Here is a 22,500-nt window from a genome sequence, read left to right on the forward strand (position 1 = left end):
CACCAGCCTCTGCTCCATCCGGAACAGCGCCCAACCAAAAGCCGCGTGAAGCTGCCGCCTAATTGCTGTTTTTATGCCAAAGCAGATTCCCGTCAAGCCCCAAGCGTGTCAGAATGAGCGCGTGTCGCAAGCACGCTCTGTGTTTACCCACCCTGGGCCTCCCCTCACCCTCACTCCGCACAGGAAGCAGCGGGCAGGAAGTGAGGCAGTACCCAGGCTCACTGGCACGCGTCTGGGTACGGTGGGCAGAGTGGCCTCGCCCGCAGATGGCTCAGAAATGTAGGGGGTGCTCGTCTGACCAATGAGAGCCTTCCCTTCTTAAGGAGGACAGTCAGACACGTGGCTGTGATTGGTTAAAGACAGGGATAACAGCGGGAGAGGAGCGGTGATGTCATCGCTGTGAGAAGGCCATAATTAGCCTCTTAATGAGCAGTGCTCCTGGGCAGCCTGTACCTGTGCAGAGTCATGCTTACTTAACGCAGACAGCATCCCAGCAGGGGGGATCAGACAGGAGAAAAGCCCCGCCTTCTAACCCCCCCCCACCCCCCCACCCCCCCAACACACCTACACACACACTCACACACACCTACACACACTCTCACACACACACACACACACACACACACTCACACACACACACACCTACCTACACACACACACACACACACACACACCTACACACACACACACACACACACCTACCTACACACACACACACACACACACACCTACACACACTCACACACACACACCTACACCTACACTCACACACACACCTACACACACACACACACACACACACACACTCACACACACCTACACACACTCACAACCAGAAGACAAGTCTGTACGTCCCTGTAAACTCCACCATTCAGTAAGGTTTTCTGTGAGGATACACAATCCACCTTATAGAAGCCTCTGCAGAAATAAGGACGTTACCTTGGTCTGGATTATATGAGAAAACGGTTATACCAGGATCCTGCTCGCAAGGTTAGACTGGTCTATTCACGTTAGTATACAGATAAGGTTGTGTCAGGTGAGGCCAATGTTTTTTGGAGTCAGTAAGAACATTTTTTGCTTTTTTAGTAAGAGTGAAACCTTTCAGAAATACTGCATTAAAAGACACAATGCGGTTGCATCTGAACCTGCTGTAGTGAACTGGAGAAAGGAACAACAATTTCTATTCTAATTCAACAGAGCAGTACACTGCTATAAAGCAAAAACAGTCTGTTTCATATATTAATTATATTATGAAGCCGTATAAAGCTGAGCTGACTGGATATTGAACGCAGAGTAAAAGGCCTCGCAGCGCTGAAGCACGTCCATATGAGCGCCACCGCACACTGCCACACACTGCCACCGCACACTGCCACACACTGCCACCGCACACTGCCACCGCACACTGCCGCACACTGCCACCGCACACTGACACACACTGCCACACACTGCCACCGCACACTGACACACACTGCCACACACTGCCACCGCACACTGACGCACACTGCCACACACTGCCACCGCCACACACTGCCACACACTGCCACCGCACACTGATGCACACTGCCACCGCACACTGCCGCACACTGCCACCGCACACTACCACCGCACACTGACACACACTGCCACCGCACACTGCCACCGCACACTGACACACACTGCCACCGCACACTGCCACACACTGCCACCGCACACTGCCACCGCACACTGACGCACACTGCCACCGCACACTGTCACACACTGCCACCGCACTGCCACCGCACACTGCCACACACTGCCACCGCACTGCCACCGCACACTGCCACACACTGCCACCGCACACTGCCACCGCACACTGACGCACACTGCCACCGCACACTGCCACCGCACACTGTCACACACTGCCACCGCACTGCCACCGCACACTGCCACACACTGCCACCGCACACTGCCACACACTGCCACCGCACACTGCCACCGCACACTACCACCGCACACTGACACACACTGCCACCGCACACTGCCACCGCACACTGCCACCGCACACCGACACACACTGCCGCACACTGCCACCGCACACTGCCACACACACAGACACACACACTGACGCACACTGACACACACTGCCACACACACAGACACACACACAGACACACACTGACGCACACACTGACACACACAGGACTCATGAATGAAGCCCGGAGTGCTGCAGCAGCAGCTGTGGATGCTCTTAGCGCTGCACACACAGCAGGCTGCTGGCTCAGACTCACACAGCAGCCACAGATCAGATCTCCGAGCCGCGATCGCTCGCTAGCGGACGCGTTGTGGATGCTATCTGCGTGTGAAACCCTCCGGGCCTCTCTCCAGCGGTACAGAGACGCTCTCCGGCCCTCTCTCCAGCGGTATGGAGACGCTCTCCGGCCCTCTCTCCAGCGGTATGGAGACGCTCTCCGTGGCGCTCACGTTCTGCGCTAATCGTTAGCGGCGCATTTGAGAGCCGTTTCTCTCACGCGATTATCAGACCCCCTCACTGCAAATAAAAGCTGCTCAGCCTGTCTCAGTCTGCAGCCCTTACCCAGCCGTGTGCACTGAGGAGCGCTGCTCAGCCTGTCTCAGTCTGCAGCCCCTTACCCAGCCGTGTGCTCCGTACGAGACGCATCCCAGCAGCAGCACCGCGGGCCCAGCGTCTGCTGCCTGCCAGTCAGATTAATATTTAAAAGACTTGGGCTTCAGATGAAGAGCTTTGGAGTGTGTGAGATCAGAGACAGGTGTGCTTTTATGTGCTGCAGGACACCTCTCCTGGTTTTACTTCTGCATTTAATGCTCAGTATTTTCCTCAGATTAAAAAAAGCACCTCCAGCTAGACCAGCATCTACTGTACTCAAAAACACGCAGACAAATCTGAACAGTAAACAAACATTATCACTTATTACACATACACACGCTCGCTCACTCACTCACTCACTCACTCACTCACTCACTCACTCACTCACTCACTCACTCACTCACTCACTCACTCACTCACTCACTCACTCACTCACTCACTCACTCACTCACTCACTCACTCACGCGTGTGTAAGCACACAGATGACTACATCACTATTAAATAGCGATATAGGCACTGGGCACTGCTATTAAACTAACTTGCACAAAGAAGGAAGTGAAAGTGTTAGCTTTTGTGGTGCACGTACCTGATTAGCCCTATTTTAATTGTCCGTTGATGCTGGACACGGCAGCAGCAGACTGTCAGCAAGAGATTAAAAGATAGGTCCTATTCAGGCGCAGTAAATTGGTTTTGGATTAAAGCTGATTGATTGCTACTGAGGTTCATTGAAGTCGGAAATGTGCCGTTCTGGACACGGAAATCGCAGCAGAGCAGCTCAGGGACAGCGGGAGAGAGGAAGCCAGCAGATATCAGAGACGTTTATAACGCCTGGCCTCCCAGCGTCAATCAGGCCGCGCTCAAGGGTAGCATCAACGGCACGAGGACTACGCAGGCAACGGCTCACGGCTAACGGCTAGCACACCTGACCCAGACAGTAACGCACACTCACACTCACACGCACGTTCACATGCACACTCACACTCACATGCTCACACGCACACACACGCACGTTCACACTCACGCTCACACGCACGTTCACACTCACACTCACGCTCACACGCACGCTCACACTCACGCTCACACGCACGTTCACACTCACACGCACGCTCACACTCACGCTCACACCACGTTCACACTCACACTCACACGCACGCTCACACTCACGCTCACACTCACGCTCACACGCACGTTCACACTCACACTCACGCTCACACGCACGCTCACACTCACGCTCACACGCACGTTCACACTCACACGCACGCTCACACTCACGTTCACACGCACGTTCACACTCACACTCACGCTCACACTCACGTTCACACTCACACTCACGCTCACACGCACGCTCACACTCACGCTCACACGCACGTTCACACTCACACGCACGCTCACACTCACGCTCACACCACGTTCACACTCACACTCACACGCACGCTCACACTCACGCTCACACTCACACTCACACGCACGTTCACATGCACGCTCACGCGCACGCTCACGTGCACACTCACACGCACGCTCACACTCACACGCACGTTCACATGCACACTCACACTCACACACACGCACATGCTCACACGCACGCTCACACTCACGCTCACACGCACGTTCACATGCACACTCACACTCACACGCACGCACATGCTCACACGCACACGCACGCTCAGATCTCAGGGAGGTTCACTGCGATATTACTCAGGTCATACTACACGGCTGCATGCTGAACGTACACAACCGCAGGACAAACACCTGCATCGCAGTGGCACGTCTGGCTCAGCTCATCAAAGCTGGAGTTTTTACATTCCCTTGTTTTGATGCTATCGAGTCTTTAGGTAGTATCTAGCCTGTAGGTAACAGCACTGGGCAGTTTAGTTTGGAAAGAGGTGTGAGCTGAATCACCCGTTCTCATCATTATGTCATGCTATGTTATGCTTTGCCAAGTAAATTTTTATTTGCCCAGAAGTTAAGTGTAGGCTCGGTATATGATCATACACAAAAATGTTAACTTTCAGCCAAACAGAGAGCAAAAAAAGAGAGCATCACACAGAGTGTGAATTATGAATAACAGCTTTTCTGAATCTACAGTCAGAGACATCAGGAATCATTCTCTCTCTCTCTCTCTTTTGCCTGTAAATGGGTTGAATGTAATATAAATTGAGGAAAAGGGGATTTTTCTAAAACCAGTACGGCTCACTATCAGATCAAACCCTAACATATAAAATGCTAAATGGGGAAGGAAGGGTTCCTCTCCGAACGCACACGGGTACCTGTCAGTCTGTCTCCAGGACTCCAATGTTTGTTTGTGCTGCTTTTTCAGCTCGTCTGCAGCAGACGTACTGAGGGAAACAGGGAGGCTTTGTTTTGACACTATATCAAATCAATATGGCAGCAAACAAACAAAAAAAAACATTTACTGTATGCATCGCAGCAAACAACGAGCCTTGTAAGGATCTCTCTCTCTCAATAAGGAGACAAAAGAAACAGCAGTTTTCACGAGCTGGATCTGCGTCTCATCGCTGCACCGCGCGTTTTCAGTCTGGGGTGATTGAAGGCCGAGGCGAAGCCTCGTCAGAGCGCTCACGCACCGCCATGTTCACCTCTGCTCCTGACAGGAAGCTCAACACAGAAATGAGTGTTTACGGATCGGGTGAGGGGTGTGTTTAGTGTTCACAGTGTTTATGGATCAGGTGAGGGGTGTGTGTAGTGTTCACAGAGTTTACGGATCGGGTGAGGGGTGTGTGTAGTGTTCACAGTGTTTATGGATCGGGTGAGGGGTGTGTTTAGTGTTCACAGTGTTTATGGATCAGGTGAGGGGTGTGTGTAGTGTTCACAGTGTTTATGGATCAGGTGAGGGGTGTGTGTAGTGTTCACAGTGTTTATGGATCAGGTGAGGGGTGTGTTTAGTGTTCACAGTGTTTATGGATCAGGTGAGGGGTGTGTGTGTTTAGTGTTCACAGTGTTTACGGATCAGGTGAGGGGTGTGTGTGTTTAGTGTTCACAGTGTTTATGGATCGGGTGAGGGGTGTGTGTGTTTAGTGTTCACAGTGTTTACGGATCGGGTGAGGGGTGTGTGTAGTGTTCACAGTGTTTACGGATCGGGTGAGGGGTGTGTGTAGTGTTCACAGTGTTTACGGATCAGGTGAGGGGTGTGTTTAGTGTTCACAGTGTTTACGGATCGGGTGAGGGGTGTGTGTGTGTAGTGTTCACAGTGTTTATGGATCAGGTGAGGGGTGTGTTTAGTGTTCACAGTGTTTATGGATCGGGTGAGGGGTGTGTTTAGTGTTCACAGTGTTTATGGATCAGGTGAGGGGTGTGTGTTTAGTGTTCACAGTGTTTATGGATCAGGTGAGGGGTGTGTGTTTAGTGTTCACAGTGTTTACGGATCAGGTGAGGGGTGTGTGTGTTTAGTGTTCACAGTGTTTATGGATCGGGTGAGGGGTGTGTTTAGTGTTCACAGTGTTTATGGATCAGGTGAGGGGTGTGTGTAGTGTTCACAGTGTTTATGGATCAGGTGAGGGGTGTGTGTAGTGTTCACAGTGTTTATGGATCAGGTGAGGGGTGTGTGTGTGTAGTGTTCACAGTGTTTATGGATCAGGTGAGGGGTGTGTTTAGTGTTCACAGTGTTTATGGATCAGGTGAGGGGTGTGTGTAGTGTTCACAGTGTTTATGGATCAGGTGAGGGGTGTGTGTAGTGTTCACAGTGTTTATGGATCAGATGAGGGGTGTGTGTAGTGTTCACAGTGTTTATGGATCGGGTGAGGGGTGTGTGTAGTGTTCACAGTGTTTATGGATCAGGTGAGGGGTGTGTGTAGTGTTCACAGTGTTTACGGATCGGGTGAGGGGTGTGTTTAGTGTTCACAGTGTTTATGGATCGGGTGAGGGGTGTGTGTGTGTAGTGTTCACAGTGTTTATGGATCAGGTGAGGGGTGTGTGTAGTGTTCACAGTGTTTATGGATCAGGTGAGGGGTGTGTGTGTTTAGTGTTCACAGTGTTTATGGATCGGGTGAGGGGTGTGTGTAGTGTTCACAGTGTTTATGGATCAGGTGAGGGGTGTGTTTAGTGTTCACAGTGTTTATGGATCGGGTGAGGGGTGTGTGTAGTGTTCACAGTGTTTATGGATCGGGTGAGGGGTGTGTTTAGTGTTCACAGTGTTTATGGATCGGGTGAGGGGTGTGTGTAGTGTTCACAGTGTTTATGGATCGGGTGAGGGGTGTGTGTAGTGTTCACAGTGTTTATGGATCAGGTGAGGGGTGTGTGTAGTGTTCACAGTGTTTATGGATCAGGTGAGGGGTGTGTGTAGTGTTTATGGATCGGGTGAGGGGTGTGTGTAGTGTTTATGGATCGGGTGAGGGGTGTGTGTGTTTAGTGTTCACAGTGTTTATGGATCGGGTGAGGGGTGTGTGTGTTTAGTGTTCACAGTGTTTATGGATCGGGTGAGGGGTGTGTGTGTTTAGTGTTCACAGTGTTTATGGATCAGGTGAGGGGTGTGTGTAGTGTTCACAGTGTTTATGGATCAGGTGAGGGGTGTGTGTAGTGTTTATGGATCGGGTGAGGGGTGTGTGTAGTGTTTATGGATCGGGTGAGGGGTGTGTGTGTTTAGTGTTCACAGTGTTTATGGATCGGGTGAGGGGTGTGTGTAGTGTTCACAGTGTTTATGGATCGGGTGAGGGGTGTGTTTAGTGTTCACAGTGTTTATGGATCGGGTGAGGGGTGTGTGTAGTGTTCACAGTGTTTATGGATCAGGTGAGGGGTGTGTGTAGTGTTCACAGTGTTTATGGATCGGGTGAGGGGTGTGTGTAGTGTTCACAGTGTTTACGGATCGGGTGAGGGGTGTGTGTAGTGTTCACAGTGTTTATGGATCAGGTGAGGGGTGTGTGTGTTTAGTGTTCACAGTGTTCATGGATCAGGTGAGGGGTGTGTGTGTTTAGTGTTCACAGTGTTTATGGATCGGGTGAGGGGTGTGTGTGTGTAGTGTTCACAGTGTTTATCGATCGGGTGAGGGGTGTGTGTAGTGTTCACAGTGTTTATGGATCGGGTGAGGGGTGTGTGTAGTGTTCACAGTGTTTACGGATCGGGTGAGGGGTGTGTGTAGTGTTCACAGTGTTTATGGATCAGGTGAGGGGTGTGTTTAGTGTTCACAGTGTTTATGGATCGGGTGAGGGGTGTGTGTAGTGTTCACAGTGTTTATGGATCGGGTGAGGGGTGTGTGTAGTGTTCACAGTGTTTATGGATCGGGTGAGGGGTGTGTGTAGTGTTCACAGTGTTTATGGATCAGGTGAGGGGTGTGTGTGTGTAGTGTTCACAGTGTTTATGGATCAGGTGAGGGGTGTGTTTAGTGTTCACAGTGTTTATGGATCAGGTGAGGGGTGTGTGTAGTGTTCACAGTGTTTATGGATCAGGTGAGGGGTGTGTGTAGTGTTCACAGTGTTTATGGATCAGATGAGGGGTGTGTGTAGTGTTCACAGTGTTTATGGATCGGGTGAGGGGTGTGTGTAGTGTTCACAGTGTTTATGGATCAGGTGAGGGGTGTGTGTAGTGTTCACAGTGTTTACGGATCGGGTGAGGGGTGTGTTTAGTGTTCACAGTGTTTATGGATCGGGTGAGGGGTGTGTGTGTGTAGTGTTCACAGTGTTTATGGATCAGGTGAGGGGTGTGTGTAGTGTTCACAGTGTTTATGGATCAGGTGAGGGGTGTGTGTGTTTAGTGTTCACAGTGTTTATGGATCGGGTGAGGGGTGTGTGTAGTGTTCACAGTGTTTATGGATCAGGTGAGGGGTGTGTTTAGTGTTCACAGTGTTTATGGATCGGGTGAGGGGTGTGTGTAGTGTTCACAGTGTTTATGGATCGGGTGAGGGGTGTGTTTAGTGTTCACAGTGTTTATGGATCGGGTGAGGGGTGTGTGTAGTGTTCACAGTGTTTATGGATCGGGTGAGGGGTGTGTGTAGTGTTCACAGTGTTTATGGATCAGGTGAGGGGTGTGTGTAGTGTTCACAGTGTTTATGGATCAGGTGAGGGGTGTGTGTAGTGTTTATGGATCGGGTGAGGGGTGTGTGTAGTGTTTATGGATCGGGTGAGGGGTGTGTGTGTTTAGTGTTCACAGTGTTTATGGATCGGGTGAGGGGTGTGTGTGTTTAGTGTTCACAGTGTTTATGGATCGGGTGAGGGGTGTGTGTGTTTAGTGTTCACAGTGTTTATGGATCAGGTGAGGGGTGTGTGTAGTGTTCACAGTGTTTATGGATCAGGTGAGGGGTGTGTGTAGTGTTTATGGATCGGGTGAGGGGTGTGTGTAGTGTTTATGGATCGGGTGAGGGGTGTGTGTGTTTAGTGTTCACAGTGTTTATGGATCGGGTGAGGGGTGTGTGTAGTGTTCACAGTGTTTATGGATCGGGTGAGGGGTGTGTTTAGTGTTCACAGTGTTTATGGATCGGGTGAGGGGTGTGTGTAGTGTTCACAGTGTTTATGGATCAGGTGAGGGGTGTGTGTAGTGTTCACAGTGTTTATGGATCGGGTGAGGGGTGTGTGTAGTGTTCACAGTGTTTACGGATCGGGTGAGGGGTGTGTGTAGTGTTCACAGTGTTTATGGATCAGGTGAGGGGTGTGTGTGTTTAGTGTTCACAGTGTTCATGGATCAGGTGAGGGGTGTGTGTGTTTAGTGTTCACAGTGTTTATGGATCGGGTGAGGGGTGTGTGTGTGTAGTGTTCACAGTGTTTATCGATCGGGTGAGGGGTGTGTGTAGTGTTCACAGTGTTTATGGATCGGGTGAGGGGTGTGTGTAGTGTTCACAGTGTTTACGGATCGGGTGAGGGGTGTGTGTAGTGTTCACAGTGTTTATGGATCAGGTGAGGGGTGTGTTTAGTGTTCACAGTGTTTATGGATCGGGTGAGGGGTGTGTGTAGTGTTCACAGTGTTTATGGATCGGGTGAGGGGTGTGTGTAGTGTTCACAGTGTTTATGGATCGGGTGAGGGGTGTGTGTAGTGTTCACAGTGTTTATGGATCAGGTGAGGGCTGTGTGTAGTGTTCACAGTGTTTATGGATCGGGTGAGGGGTGTGTGTAGTGTTCACAGTGTTTATGGATCAGGTGAGGGGTGTGTGTAGTGTTCACAGTGTTTACAGAGCGGGGTGTTTTCTTGGGGCAGTGCTCCCCTGGTGAGCTCCTAGCTGTGCTCTTTGGGTTTTGGGCGCTCAGCCTAACACCCAGAAGCCCGACTGCATCGGCAGAGCCAAAGGGACATTCCTCTCTCTGCTCTGCCCCAGAAGAGGTCAACAGGAAGGCATCCCAGCGAGAGGGAGGCCCATATTCTCCTCATGCTGCAGGTGAACATGGCTATTTGATGCTGGAGTTGACTGAACGGATGAAGAATTCACTTTAACTGAGAGAAAGGGGGAGAGAATACCCATGTTTGATTGAGATTTTCTTTGGTCCTGCATTTAAAAAAATATATTAAGAGCGGTCCTTTTTAATAGAACTGTGGGTTTATGAAGTGAAATTAATTTCCAAAACATCATTATACATCACACAATCCAGAATAAGATTAGAGCGCTCAATTACCCGGCCCCGAGTCACTGGTCATGAAAGCAGCTCTAAATTGCAAAACATCAAAACCTCAAAAGCGTCTCAGATCCCATGGCTGAGCAGGTCTGTCAGAACGGCCAATTACTGCACGAGAAGGCCTCTAATAAAGGGGAACCCGCCCCTTCTGCAGCTCGCACTGCACGGGAAGCCCTCTAATAAAGGAGAACCCGCCCCTTCTGCAGCTTGCACTGCACAGAGCAGGCTAACAATTAGCACGGAGGGGAGAGCTCAGAGTTAGCACTCTGCAAACCATGAGATACGAGATATCAGATATGACATGACATATGACATGAGATATGAGCAATGACATATGAGGCAGTTACTGCTAATACTATTTCTAATGCTACTGCTAATGCAACTGCTACCGCAACTATTAGTCATCCCAGATCGCTCACAGAGCGAGCAGGGGAACAGGAGCGCTCACAGAGGGAGCAGGGGAACAGGAACAGGAGCGCTCACAGAGGGAGCAGGGGAACAGGAACAGGAGCGCTCACAGAGCGAGCAGGGGAACAGGAGCGCTGACAGAGGGAGCAGGGGAACAGGAGCGCTCACAGAGGGAGCAGGGGAACATGAGCGCTCACAGAGGGAGCAGGGGAACAGGAGCGCTCACAGAGCGAGCAGGGGAACAGGAACAGGAGCGCTCACAGAGGGAGCAGGGGAACAGGAACAGGAGCGCTCACAGAGGGAGCAGGGGAACAGGAACAGGAGCGCTCACAGAGGGAGCAGGGGAACAGGAGCGCTCACAGAGGGAGCAGGGGAACAGGCACAGGAACAGGAGCGCTCACAGAGGGAACAGGAGCAGGCGCTCGTAGAGCGAGCAGGGGAACAGGAGCGCTCACAGAGGGAGCAGGGGAACAGGAGCGCTCACAGAGGGAACAAGAGCAGGCGCTCGTAGAGCGAGCAGGGGAACATGAGCGCTCACAGAGGGAGCAGGGGAACAGGAGCGCTCACAGAGGGAACAGGAGCAGGCACTCGTAGAGCGAGCAGGGGAACAGGAGCAGGCGCTCGTAGAGCGAGCAGGGGAACAGGAACAGGAGCAGGCGCTCGTAGAGCGAGCAGGGGAACAGGAACAGGAGCAGGCGCTCGTAGAGCGAGCAGGGGAACAGGAACAGGAGCGCTCACAGAGGGAGCAGGGGAACAGGAACAGGAGCGCTCACAGAGGGAGCAGGGGAACAGGAACAGGAGCGCTCACAGAGGGAGCAGGGGAACAGGAACAGGAGTGCTCACAGAGTGAGCAGGGGAACAGGAACAGGAGCAGGCGCTCATAGAGGGAACAGGAGCAGGCGCTCGTAGAGCGAGCAGGGGAACAGGAACAGGAGCGCTCACAGAGGGAGCAGGGGAACAGGAGCGCTCACAGAGGGAGCAGGGGAACAGGAGCGCTCACAGAGGGAGCAGGGGAACAGGAGCGCTCACAGAGGGAGCAGGGGAACAGGAGCGCTCACAGAGGGAGCAGGGGAACAGGAGCGCTCACAGAGGGAACAGGAGCAGGCGCTCGTAGAGCGAGCGGTGCCCATTAGCAAGGACATGACAGCGCCCATCCAGCCTGCCTTCCCCGGAAAAAAAATGTCTTCTCTTTTAAGTGCAAAAGCAGAAGATTAGCATTTCCCCAAGTGCTTTCTGTTTTAGCCCGCTTTCTAATTAGAGGGACGATAACAGCACTGCTGATTGGCATTATAAAAGAGCCCGTTTGGCTTCATCTGTCCCAGGTGTGTGTCGCTGCTCCCCCCCCCTCCCCGCGTACCCCAGCCTTACCTTCCCCCCCTTTCCTGTTCCTCAAAGTCTCCATCACAGGAATTAATAGAGATAAAAAGACATTACGAAAAAAGATCCTTCCCTGTCACATCTTATCATTACCACCTTTTATCAAAAGTACAAACTACACAAGTAAGTTTTTTTTCCCCTCCCTCTCTTTCGCTCTCTCTCTTTCTCCCTCTCTCTCTGTTTCGCTCTCTCCCTCCCTCTCTCTCCCCCTCCCAGAGCGTTTTGAAACAGGAGAGGAAAAAGGGTGAGAGAGAAAAGAGGAGAAGATTGAGCTCTGTCAATGGAGTGAATGCACTATTAAATCTGCCTCCACTACAAAGGTTAGCAGATCTGACTGTCAATACTGTCAGAGGAGAGGAGTGGAGACGGTTGGAGGGGGAGAGGAGGGGGGGGGGGGCGGCTGGTGGGAGGGGGGGGGGGGGTAGCTTTGTGAGAGAGAGATACTTTGATATTTTGGAATGTTAGAAGGGTGAATGTGAAGAATTGGAGGTTGGGGATCTAATTACCCGAGCATAATTGGGGGCTAGGGAATAAGTTTGCCATCCTCTCTACTCACCGCAGATCAATTATGTTAAGAGAACATCTGTAAGTAGAGCTTAATGAGGTCCATTAGAGCAACATGTACTGCCTTCTCTAACTGCGCCTGTCAGCTGCGTGGAGGAGCCAAAGGAGGCTGCTAACTAGGGACCTGAACAGGAGCTTAAATACTGAGAGAGGCAGGCTGGGCCATACAGGTCTGAGCCAGGGAGCGAGAGAGAGAGCGAGAGAGAGAGGGAGAGAGAAGAGCGGGAGACAGCCAGTCGGCAAGCGGACAGAGAGAGGGGGTAGACAGGTGTACTTCTCCAGAGGAGCGGGGTCTACTGTCGCCGTCTCGGGTCCTCCAGGTGCCCTACCTGTGTCAACTTTTCGGGTCTCCATCCCTCCCCTCCCCGCCCCCCTCTCGCCATCGCTTTCTTTTCTCTGTGTTTTTTTGGGGCGGACGCGTGTGAACGCCGTCGCCGGGGCAACGTGTGTGAACGCCGTCGCCGGGGGAACGTGTGTGAACGCCATCGCCGGGGGAACGTGTGTGAACGCCGTCGCCGGGGCAACGTGTGTGAACGCCGTCGCCGGGGCAACGTGTGTGAACGCCGTCGCCGGGGGAACGTGTGTGAACGCCGTCGCCAGGGGAACCCGCCCATCACCGCTGGCGCTCGCCCAGCCCTGACCGTCCCTCACTAACACCGTGAATAACAAACAAGAGCCCCCCAGCGAAGGAGAGGAAGAACGTGAAAGAGGAGGTGGTGGAGAAGAGAAGAACATGCAGCTTTAGCCCAATTAAAGATAGAAAAGAGAGGAGAGGAAAGCCTTCCGCTCCACTTCTTTTTCTAACTTTCGCCAGAAAGTAGCGGAGGAGGAGGAGGAGGAGGAGGAGGAGGAGGAAGGAGAGAGGAACCTTCAACAACTCCAATTCCACATCAGCAAAGGCCCTTTTCACAAAAAGGTAGGTTATTTATTTTCTTTTGTGTGCTGTTGGATTGGAAGATGTTTCCAGGGCTTCCTGTATTTGGAGTGGGGGTGTTGGGGTAGTGGTGGGGGGGGAGGGGGGGCGGATTAAGTAGGCGCTTCTATGAAATGAAAAGTCTGAGAAGACCCTGAAAGGAGGCTCAGGCTAGGGTAATCGGACCAGGAAATAGCTCTTTACTTCAATCCTTTCGGAAAAGATTCTCTCCCCGAGACGCTGTAATTAAACTCTTAATTTAGCCGCTGCAGAAAGAGAAAGTGCCTGCCCTGCGCAGAACAACCTTCAGCCAGGGAGGCTGCATTAACCTGCCCATTCCTCTTCTCTCCTCCGCCGATATTCCTCCCGTCCTGCCTCCAGCGGGGTGAGTTAAAGAGAGGGGGGGGGGGGGGGGAGAGACAGACAGAGAGAGGGAGACGGAGAGAGAGAGAGTGACGGAGAGAGATGGAGAGAGAGAGAGAGACGGAGAGAGAGAGAGTGACTGAGAGAGATGGAGAGAGAGAGAGAGACGGAGAGGGAGAGAGAGAGAAAGAGAGACAGAGAGATGGAGAGAGAGAGAGAAATGCAGACAGAGGGGGCCGCTGCTCGGTGTGTTTGAGGGGGCAGTGAAATAACAAGCTGAGTTTCCCTGAGTGTTAATGATGTTCTTTCACTGGGGTGTCAGCAGAAAATGATTATATTCCACCTCTTGTTCGCCGGATCGCTTTGCACTGGCGGGGGGGGGGGGGGGCGAGATCACCTCCTCGGAGCACATTAGGTACGGTTCTTCATCTTCCAACCCCCCCCCCACCCCTCCCCTCCTTTTTATGATTATGTTTCCCTGTGAATAATTCATGTGATTACGAGAGAGGAGGAGCAGGGAGGCAAGCAAAAAGAAAAAAAGAGAAAGAAATAAAAAATAAAGTAAGGGGTTAGTGCTCTGCTCTCGGTCTTCCTGCCTCTCCTTCCGCACCGCGTCTCCTCCGCTCTCTCTTTAAAGCATCTCCCCGCAGATTGCCTGATTGGCCAGATAGCCGCTTTGAAATAATTTAATTCATGACAAACCCTAATTACTTGCAGGTAATACCCTGTCAGCTGTAATGCATTTCATCACTCATAATGGGGAGGGGAGCATTTTATGACCCATCTAATTATCCCTACATTTTAGGCTGAAAATGAGCGGTGTGGACGTGCATGCTAACTATCGCCTGGGCTCGGGCCCGTCTGTGGAACCTAATTCAGCCGCTCCTCTCTCCAAACCCCCTTCCGTGGGTAAAGAGAGCATCGTCCCACAGATACCCCCCCCCCCCCACTCCCCCACGCGCTCGCCCACCCCCCCACGCGCTCGCCCACTCGCCCTGCCTCACAGGCGGGCCGTAGGGGACAGGGTGGGAGCCGCGGCGCTGGGGCGAGGGTGAAGGCGTGTTTTTGGGTGAGGCGCTGCCCCAGACAGAAGCTCGGTTGGGGACTGACACAGGCAGCCCAAACACAACACTAATTAGAGCGCACCGGCGCCACGCTGCTGATGAACAGTCCTGCCGTTTCATTACAGGAATTATTTAAACAAAGATTTGCATAAACGCACTAATCAGTGACGGTAAATTAGCCAGCCGAGTCTACGGGGGGGAGCAGAGTCACTGAGGAGAGGAGGACACAGCGAGAGGAAGACGACAGGAAAACAGAGGGGTGGAAGAATAAATAAAAAAACGGTTCTCTTGGAAACAATATTCATTCATATTTTCCAAGTCATTTTGTTTTTGTTTAGATATCTATTGTTTCTCTCTTTCTTTATTGCCATCACTCATCATTTTCATCATTTTTCTCTCTCTCTGTCCATCTCTCTCTCATTCACTCTTTCCCTCCCACCTATTCAAAATGCTCTTGTGCTCTTGGCTGAGAGGTAGAACAGTGGAAGTTGTGCTTTCGTGCTATTGGCTGAGAGGAGGAGCAGTAGGAGATGTGGTCTCGTGCTATTGGCTGAGAGGAAGAGCAGTGGGAGCTGTGCTCTTGTGCTATTGGCTGAGAGGAGGAGCAGTGGGAGCTGTGCTCTCGTGCCATTGGCTGAGAGGAGGAGCAGTGGGAGCTGTGCTCTTGTGCTATTGGCTGAGAGGAGGAGCAGTGGGAGCTGTGCTCTTGTGCCATTGGCTGAGAGGAGGAGCAGTGGGAGCTGTGCTCTCGTGCCATTGGCTGAGAGGAGGAGCAGTGGGAGCTGTGCTCTCGTGCCATTGGCTGAGAGGAGGAGCAGTGGGAGTTGGGTTTTTCCAGGCCACAGGTAGCAGAGTGAGTTTGTGAATGAGGAGCCGGGAGAGCGTAGGGTAGGGTTAGGGGTCAGCACTAGAGCAGACAGCCACAGAAACACTGCAGCACAAAGGGCCACAGAAACACTGCAGCACACAGGGGCCACAGAAACACTGCAGCACACAGGGGCCACAGAAACACTGCAGCACACAGGGCCACAGAAACACTGCAGCACACAGGGCCACAGAAACACTGCAGCACACAGGGGCCACAGAAACACTGCAGCACACAGGGCCACAGAAACACTGCAGCACACAGGGGCCACAGAAACACTGCAGCACAAAGGGCCACAGAAACACTGCAGCACACAGGGGCCACAGAAACACTGCAGCACACAGGGGCCACAGAAACACTGCAGCACACAGGGGCCACAGCCACTAGCACTTAGCTACGCTTCTCTACAGCCTGCCACCTTCACAAAACACACTGAGCAGTTTAAACACATCTAACTCCGCAAGCTACGCAGGGAGCTCGTGCAATTGCAGAGAGGAGGTGTAGGAGATATATTCATGCAAAATTATTAGCATTATTTGAATAATAAATAATAAGAGTGAGATTTTTCTTATTTTTGTGTTTTGTGCATGTGTGTGTGCGTGTGTACTTTGCCAGATACAGCACAAATATAATCATGACACTTCAGACCCACTGCAGAACAGCGTTTGCACCCTGTTTCTGTGTTTTGACAGAACATGTTTGGGAGCACTCCAAACGCAGTGGTGCGGTCTGAGAGTTCAGAGCGGTGGGTGAAAGCGTGACGGCAGGGCAGCCGGTGCTGAGGGTGGCACTGCCCGCCGTGTTCTGCCCGCCGGGCTCCTTTCATCTGTCCATGGTAAAGTGATTTTTCATCGCTTTTGAAACCTAAGTGGATGTGTTTTAAAAATATATATATTTCACTGAGCACAGATGAACACAGAATGTGTCAGTTATTACACTATATTCATTGTCATGTGCATGAAAGCTAAATTAGTTCTACATTTACAAGTAAAAAATCATACCTGCATGCAATCATTAAAATAAAGTCATGACGATGCAGTGCAGCTCTAATATTTAACCTTTCAAATAAAATACACGCAATTTGAAATGTTTTGACACTGTGGAAGATGAAATGTGTCTCGTACTGAAATAACTGCTGTTACACAGAAAACGGGGCAAATATCACACTGCAGACCAACATGTTTCATCATGTGCTTTAATCTTTATGAACATACACACCTGAAAATACTCCCAGACTCCTCTGCACCATTTCTGTTCACCTCAGAATTCAACAGCACACTCTAACTGAATGACATCAGCACGTAACCCTGTGTGATATTCATCAATGTTCATAATACACGCATTCATATTCATAATACATATTTGGTCATTTATTTAATGCATTTTGGATTTTTTTTTTTTTTGGGGGGGGGGGGGGGGGGTGTAGCACGCATCTCTCTTTAACTTTTAAGGGGGACACTTAAGGAGAAAAAACTGACCACACCCCCTTTTTGTGTCTGACACCACCTGACCTGTTCATCAAAAGCATGGTTCTCAAGAGGTCTATAAATTGCTTTCCTTTAAGACCTGTGTGTTTACCCTGAAAATTAATAGGGCCAAATGTGTGTGCGTGTGTGTGAGCATGTGTGCGTCTTTGCGAGTGTGTGTGTGTACGCGCAAATTCAAAATATTTTTTACACGGTCAATGGAAAATTATCAGCGACCATAAATGATCAATGCCGTTTTATAAGTTTACTTGTCTACAAATATACCAGGTTAGATTATCAGGTTATAATTATTATTATAATTTCATATTGCAGTTTTCACATCTTCCACTTATAAATGATGGGGCTCAAACTCAACCTGTCAGTTTAAGAAAACTTTTCATTTACGCATCAGCGAGAAAAAATTGTAAATTTGATAAATATTCGATACGACAGGAGCTCGGTGTCCTTAAATAAACAATGTGACTAATGCATACAAAAATTAATATAGATGCTTAATTAACGGAGAACAGAACACCATATAACAGTAAAGCACGAAAGAAGCTAAACAGAAAAGTGGACAGTAAATTCAGCGGATGCGTTTGTCTTTACCTGGTTTCACCCCATTCAACCGGCATGGCGGGCGCGCGGTCCAAGTGTGATTTAATAAGAATCATTTAGCTGTGGCCGTCTGGCGTGCAGGCGGAGTGTAGTTACAGTAGTCTCGCACTCGTCCACGGGCAGACAACCGTTCGTGGGCCGAGAAGAAAGGAGACGCTGTGCCAGTCACACTGAGTGCCATCCCCCGCTTAGCCTAAGGGTTTTGCAAAAAAAGTCCTACTTCTCGTGCAGTAAGATACCACAGTAAATGTACATTTTATTAACGGACCGCCTCGACCAGTGCAAGCACGAACCACCAAGAGCTGCGTACAGTAGCGTCGGCGGGCCAGGGGTCCGTGGACTAAATATCTTAACTATGGGGAAATCTGTCATGTCACCGCGATGGCATCGCGAAGTCCACATCACTGGCATCGTGCATTCAGCAGTGTGTGTGTGTGTATGTGTGTGTGAGAGAGAGAGAGTGAGAGAGACAGAGAAAGAGAGAGGGCGCGTGCGTGCGTGCGTGTCCAAGAACGCGCTCGCTCGCGTTCTCGAGTTGCTCTATCTCGCCGTAATAACTGGCTGACCTTTTCTTTGCCGTGCTATGTCTCACCGGTGAGGGATTGGGCTTGTAGATAATAAAGCGCGGGTTCACTGTTCAACATCTCTCAGTCACTGATGGGCGCGTTGTTCCGAGCCCTCAGAATACCACGCGACAGCTGAGCAGCGGATGTAAGCGAACACCTGTAGCGCGGTTGCACAACAACCTGCTCGCGGATCCATGCGGACCTCATTATTTTTAAGTTAAAGATCTCACAGATCCGTCTGGGCAATGCCTGTTTTATGAACTTTAGCTCTGAGGGATATAGTTGGAAGCTGCACTACGGTGCCTGTTTTTAAGTGAGTCCTTCGCGTAAACTTGGCTAAGAAGGTGAGTAAAGGGGATTCTACACTTTTATGATGTGAGGATATGAGATTTTTTTTTTGCTATTGCCTGTAGAATCGCGTAAAAAACTGCTCATTTTTATATCAACACGTACGTTGGACATTGTTTTTGTTAATTTGCTGTTTTTATGTGTTGCCATAGGTATGTTTTTTACGCATATGGAAATTTTGTGGATACACACATTTTGGCATCGCCTGTTGTGGAGAGTTGAACACTCTTTTAAAATTCCGATTACTCAGACTGTCCTTTAGATTGATGGATCAGCGTTACTTCACACAATATCCTACCTGCGCTGTTTCAGGATAAACTGTGTGTTGGAAGGTAATCATTGCGCCGAGAGTACGGGAATTTCTGGAGTACTTTAAGAACGCAGTTTCATTTTAATGAATGATTGTGTATAAATGGGCGCAACCCCTATTCCCGTTAAACAGTTCAAGTTTTTCCCACAAAACTGGAGTGACACTCCATACATCTTAAAAGTGGTATTTCACACGTAACATGAAAAACGCGATAGCAAACACATAATAATTACACAATACTGATGATGATGATGATAATAATAATAATAATAATAATAGTAATAATAATCATCATCATCATAATAACAACAAAAACAGAAAGAACAGCAATCGTTACAATATCAAGGATAAAATAAGCCAGAAGATGCAGCTGTTCCCGTCTAAACCGCAAAAGCTGTCAAACAAAAAATGCATTGTAATTACATTGCGATTTACATACCTTAACTGTGGCACTCGCGTAGATTAATGCAGGACATTATCGTGTCGTTAATACGAACATATATTTATTCGATAAATGCCTGAATTCAGACACGATGCGTGGGTGATTGGGGTATTATATAAAGCTAGTGTGTTTTTATCGTAAGCATTGCAGTAAGCGCACCGAAGGCGCATGTAACACGCGCTCGCATGGGGTATTGGAGGATTATGAGATTACGGCTCTGGGAAGGGGCAAGCATGTGCCTTTGTCATCCGCTGTCATTTGCACACCGCCGCGCGCCACGCACTGGCTGCTGCTCCGTCTTCCCATTCTCCAGCGCTGTTGTCACAAACGCGGTTTACGTGCGGCGTTGAGCGATCGCGAGCTCGTTTCTCCTTCTCGCCTCTCGGTTAGGCTGTTCGCGTTCTTTCCCCCTTTTCATCTTGGCATTTTGCGGCGAGGTTGGATTGTTACTTGGAACAATAGCGAGTAACCCTCGTGCATACAGCTGCTCACTTGAACCACAGAAGCGGAGATATCGCGTTTGGATTCTGTAGTTGCATGGTGTTTCGGGCGCGGAAGAGAATCAACAAATGCAGAAAAGGGAGAAAAGTTTCGGTAAGATGCATTATGTGGCCTTTCCTTCTGTTCCTTTTCCATTTCCCGTGAATCTTTTACAGTTTACTTCGCTCAGTGATTCGTGGCATGTTCTACAACGCGATGTGTGTTTACAGCATATACATTTCCCCCATACATACAGTTAATTATAGCCATTATGGATACATAATGGGAAATAATGTCTTCCATTTGTGTCAAATACTGTTTATTTGTGTTGCGGTTTCTCTCCTTGTTTAAAACCCGACAGGCTGTGCCAGTTGTTGTTGTGGGTTAAATGGTTCACCGAAACATATTCCCACTGAAGAGAGATAAAGAGAATATTTGCATCAAAGACTGGCCACATTAACTCTAAAAGTGATTTCCACTGGTTTAGTTTCGTTGTACGCCAATCTGAATCGAAAACTGGGTTCGCGATCGCAAATCTCTTATTGGCCTTTGCCAAGCAGTAGCACTTTGCTACCATGGCAACTGTAATTAAACTGATAAGAGTGGGAAAATGTCAGCGTCTCCGTGTCCTGCAGCTGAGATGGAGAAGGGGGAATCAAATTGGCTCTTTGCTCCGTCTGGCGTGTTCTCGTCACTTGGTCGTGTATTGATTTCCCCGTGCTTAAGAAGCAGAGTATTATCGGTCTGATTTGGGACACGCGGACAGCAGTGGCGTTGGAAAATAACCAAAATAGTTTATACCGAAGCCGCGGGGTTCTGTGGGAAACGAGCAGAAGCAACCCCTTTTAGGCCCAGTCCAGCGTTATTACTGCGAGGAATAGACTGCCCTATCGACAATTTGTTTTTCCTATGCAGGTCTAAAAACTCAGAACTAGGTGCAGGTGGCATAGTTTTTGCGCAAAACGGTACTGGGTTAAAGGCTGAACAGATAAAATGTGTGTAAACGTGAACTGCATAGTTTGGGATTCAAACCTCTGTGTACCAAGGAGAGTTGACACTCTTTCGTTTGTTAATGAGTTGCGGTTACTTTGTTGTGTTAACCAGTCGAGCTGAGACGGTGCGCATGAGTGGCGCATAACAAGGCGGCACAATGGACGCGATCAACCGTGTGCGCCTTTTACGATCCGATCCAGCCAATTAGAAGCTCACCAGCTCAAATGAAATGAAATAAATGGGGCCTTCTCATTACCGCAAACACAACGACCCTTAAACCTTTTTGATGTGGGCTCTAGTTGTTTTCCCTAAAAATTAAAAATAAAAACTGTTGTATGACGCAAGTGTTCCTTAACACTCAAGAAAACAAAACGTTTTGTTTAAACGAATCCTTGGACCAAAGTATCAAAATGTTTGGTAAGAGCATAGAGTGAAGAGATTTCGGAGGACAGTGTGTTATTACGTAAAAGCATTATTAACGTGGCGCATTGTTGACATGCCACAAGTAGTTACTTTTTATTATATTATTTGGTATCCGGTCGTTGAAACAGTTCAGATTTAATGTAACTTTCTTTTACGCATTTCTGGCGAACATTGTCACTTTTCAAGGTTTTGTTTCAGCACCGAAGCAGCTGTGTCTTTTGTGCTTGTTATAACGGGTATCTGGAGCCAAGCTCTGTCTGTACTGTGGCGCGCTAAGCGCTGCCGTTTTTCATTGCTTTGGTGTTTCCACACAATGTTCATTTATTTTATGAAATAAGTTACGAAAATGATTTTAAAAGTAAATATTAATATTTACTTGTACATACGTCAGATACTTAGCATACATTTTTAAAACACATTTAGCTTACACTTAGGATCAAGTTTCTGGTCTGTGGCTACAGTCCACCAGGCTATTGCAATTACACTCCACTTAACCCCATAACACATATATGCCCTGTTCGGCCATCGTACTCTACTTAACCCCAATATAAGCCCTGTTCAGTACCTACACTGTGATCACTGAGACCACGATAAAAACAAAAAGTGCCCTGCATTGATAAATCTTTGATGTGCACAAGGACAATACCAAGGTATGGACTGTCACTTAACCTTTGAGGAGTAGGTTTTTTTTGGAATGTTTTTACAAAATTCAGAGTCTGTGTTCTAGAACTCCACTGCTTTAAATTACCAGCAGCGACTGTTACATCAGCATTAGAATGTTCAGTTAAGAACGTTCTGATCACATATTTGTGACCTCACTACTGAAAGTGTTTAAAAAACAACATTTCATCGCAACATCCTTTATGATAATGTGTCGAGCACATTCTGAGGACAGAGAGACGGCAGAACGTGTGATTCAGCTGCAGCTGTCGTATGAGGTAATGTTCCAGCCCGGTGACTTTAGACTGTTCCTGTTTCAGGAGCTTCTCCTCATTAGTGTAATAGAATAGAGCCTCAACACATATGCAGCTACGCAGCCACAGTACATACAGAATGCATATGTTTAATGTTTTTTTTATATTCAGTAAAACTGGAATATGGATTTATTTTAAATGTTAACTACATAATTTAAACAAGCTTAAATGTATGTGCTTTTGACTGAAAGAGGA

General features: G+C 49.3%; 1 protein-coding gene across 3 annotated transcripts in view; it reads left to right on the forward strand.

Moving 5' to 3' along the window:
- Nucleotides 1-12,397: 12,397 nt before the first annotated feature.
- lmo3 (LIM domain only 3) overlaps nt 12,398-22,500 on the forward strand; it is a 45,072-nt gene continuing 34,969 nt past the window's right edge. Inside the window, exon 1 of one of the 3 annotated variants that reach the window (XM_035402491.1) lies at nt 12,398-13,396. Coding sequence is in view for 1 of the 3 variants with exons in the window: in XM_035402489.1 (XP_035258380.1) it covers nt 20,005-20,029 (25 nt within the window). In the remaining 2 variants the exon portion in view is untranslated. Of the gene's footprint in view, nt 13,397-18,264; nt 18,680-19,567; nt 20,030-22,500 lie in introns of those variants that run through there. The other 2 variants (XM_035402490.1, XM_035402489.1) reach the window with 2 other exon arrangements.

This window comes from Anguilla anguilla, chromosome 19 (assembly GCF_013347855.1).
Source record: "Anguilla anguilla isolate fAngAng1 chromosome 19, fAngAng1.pri, whole genome shotgun sequence".
Lineage (NCBI taxonomy): Eukaryota > Metazoa > Chordata > Actinopteri > Anguilliformes > Anguillidae > Anguilla > Anguilla anguilla.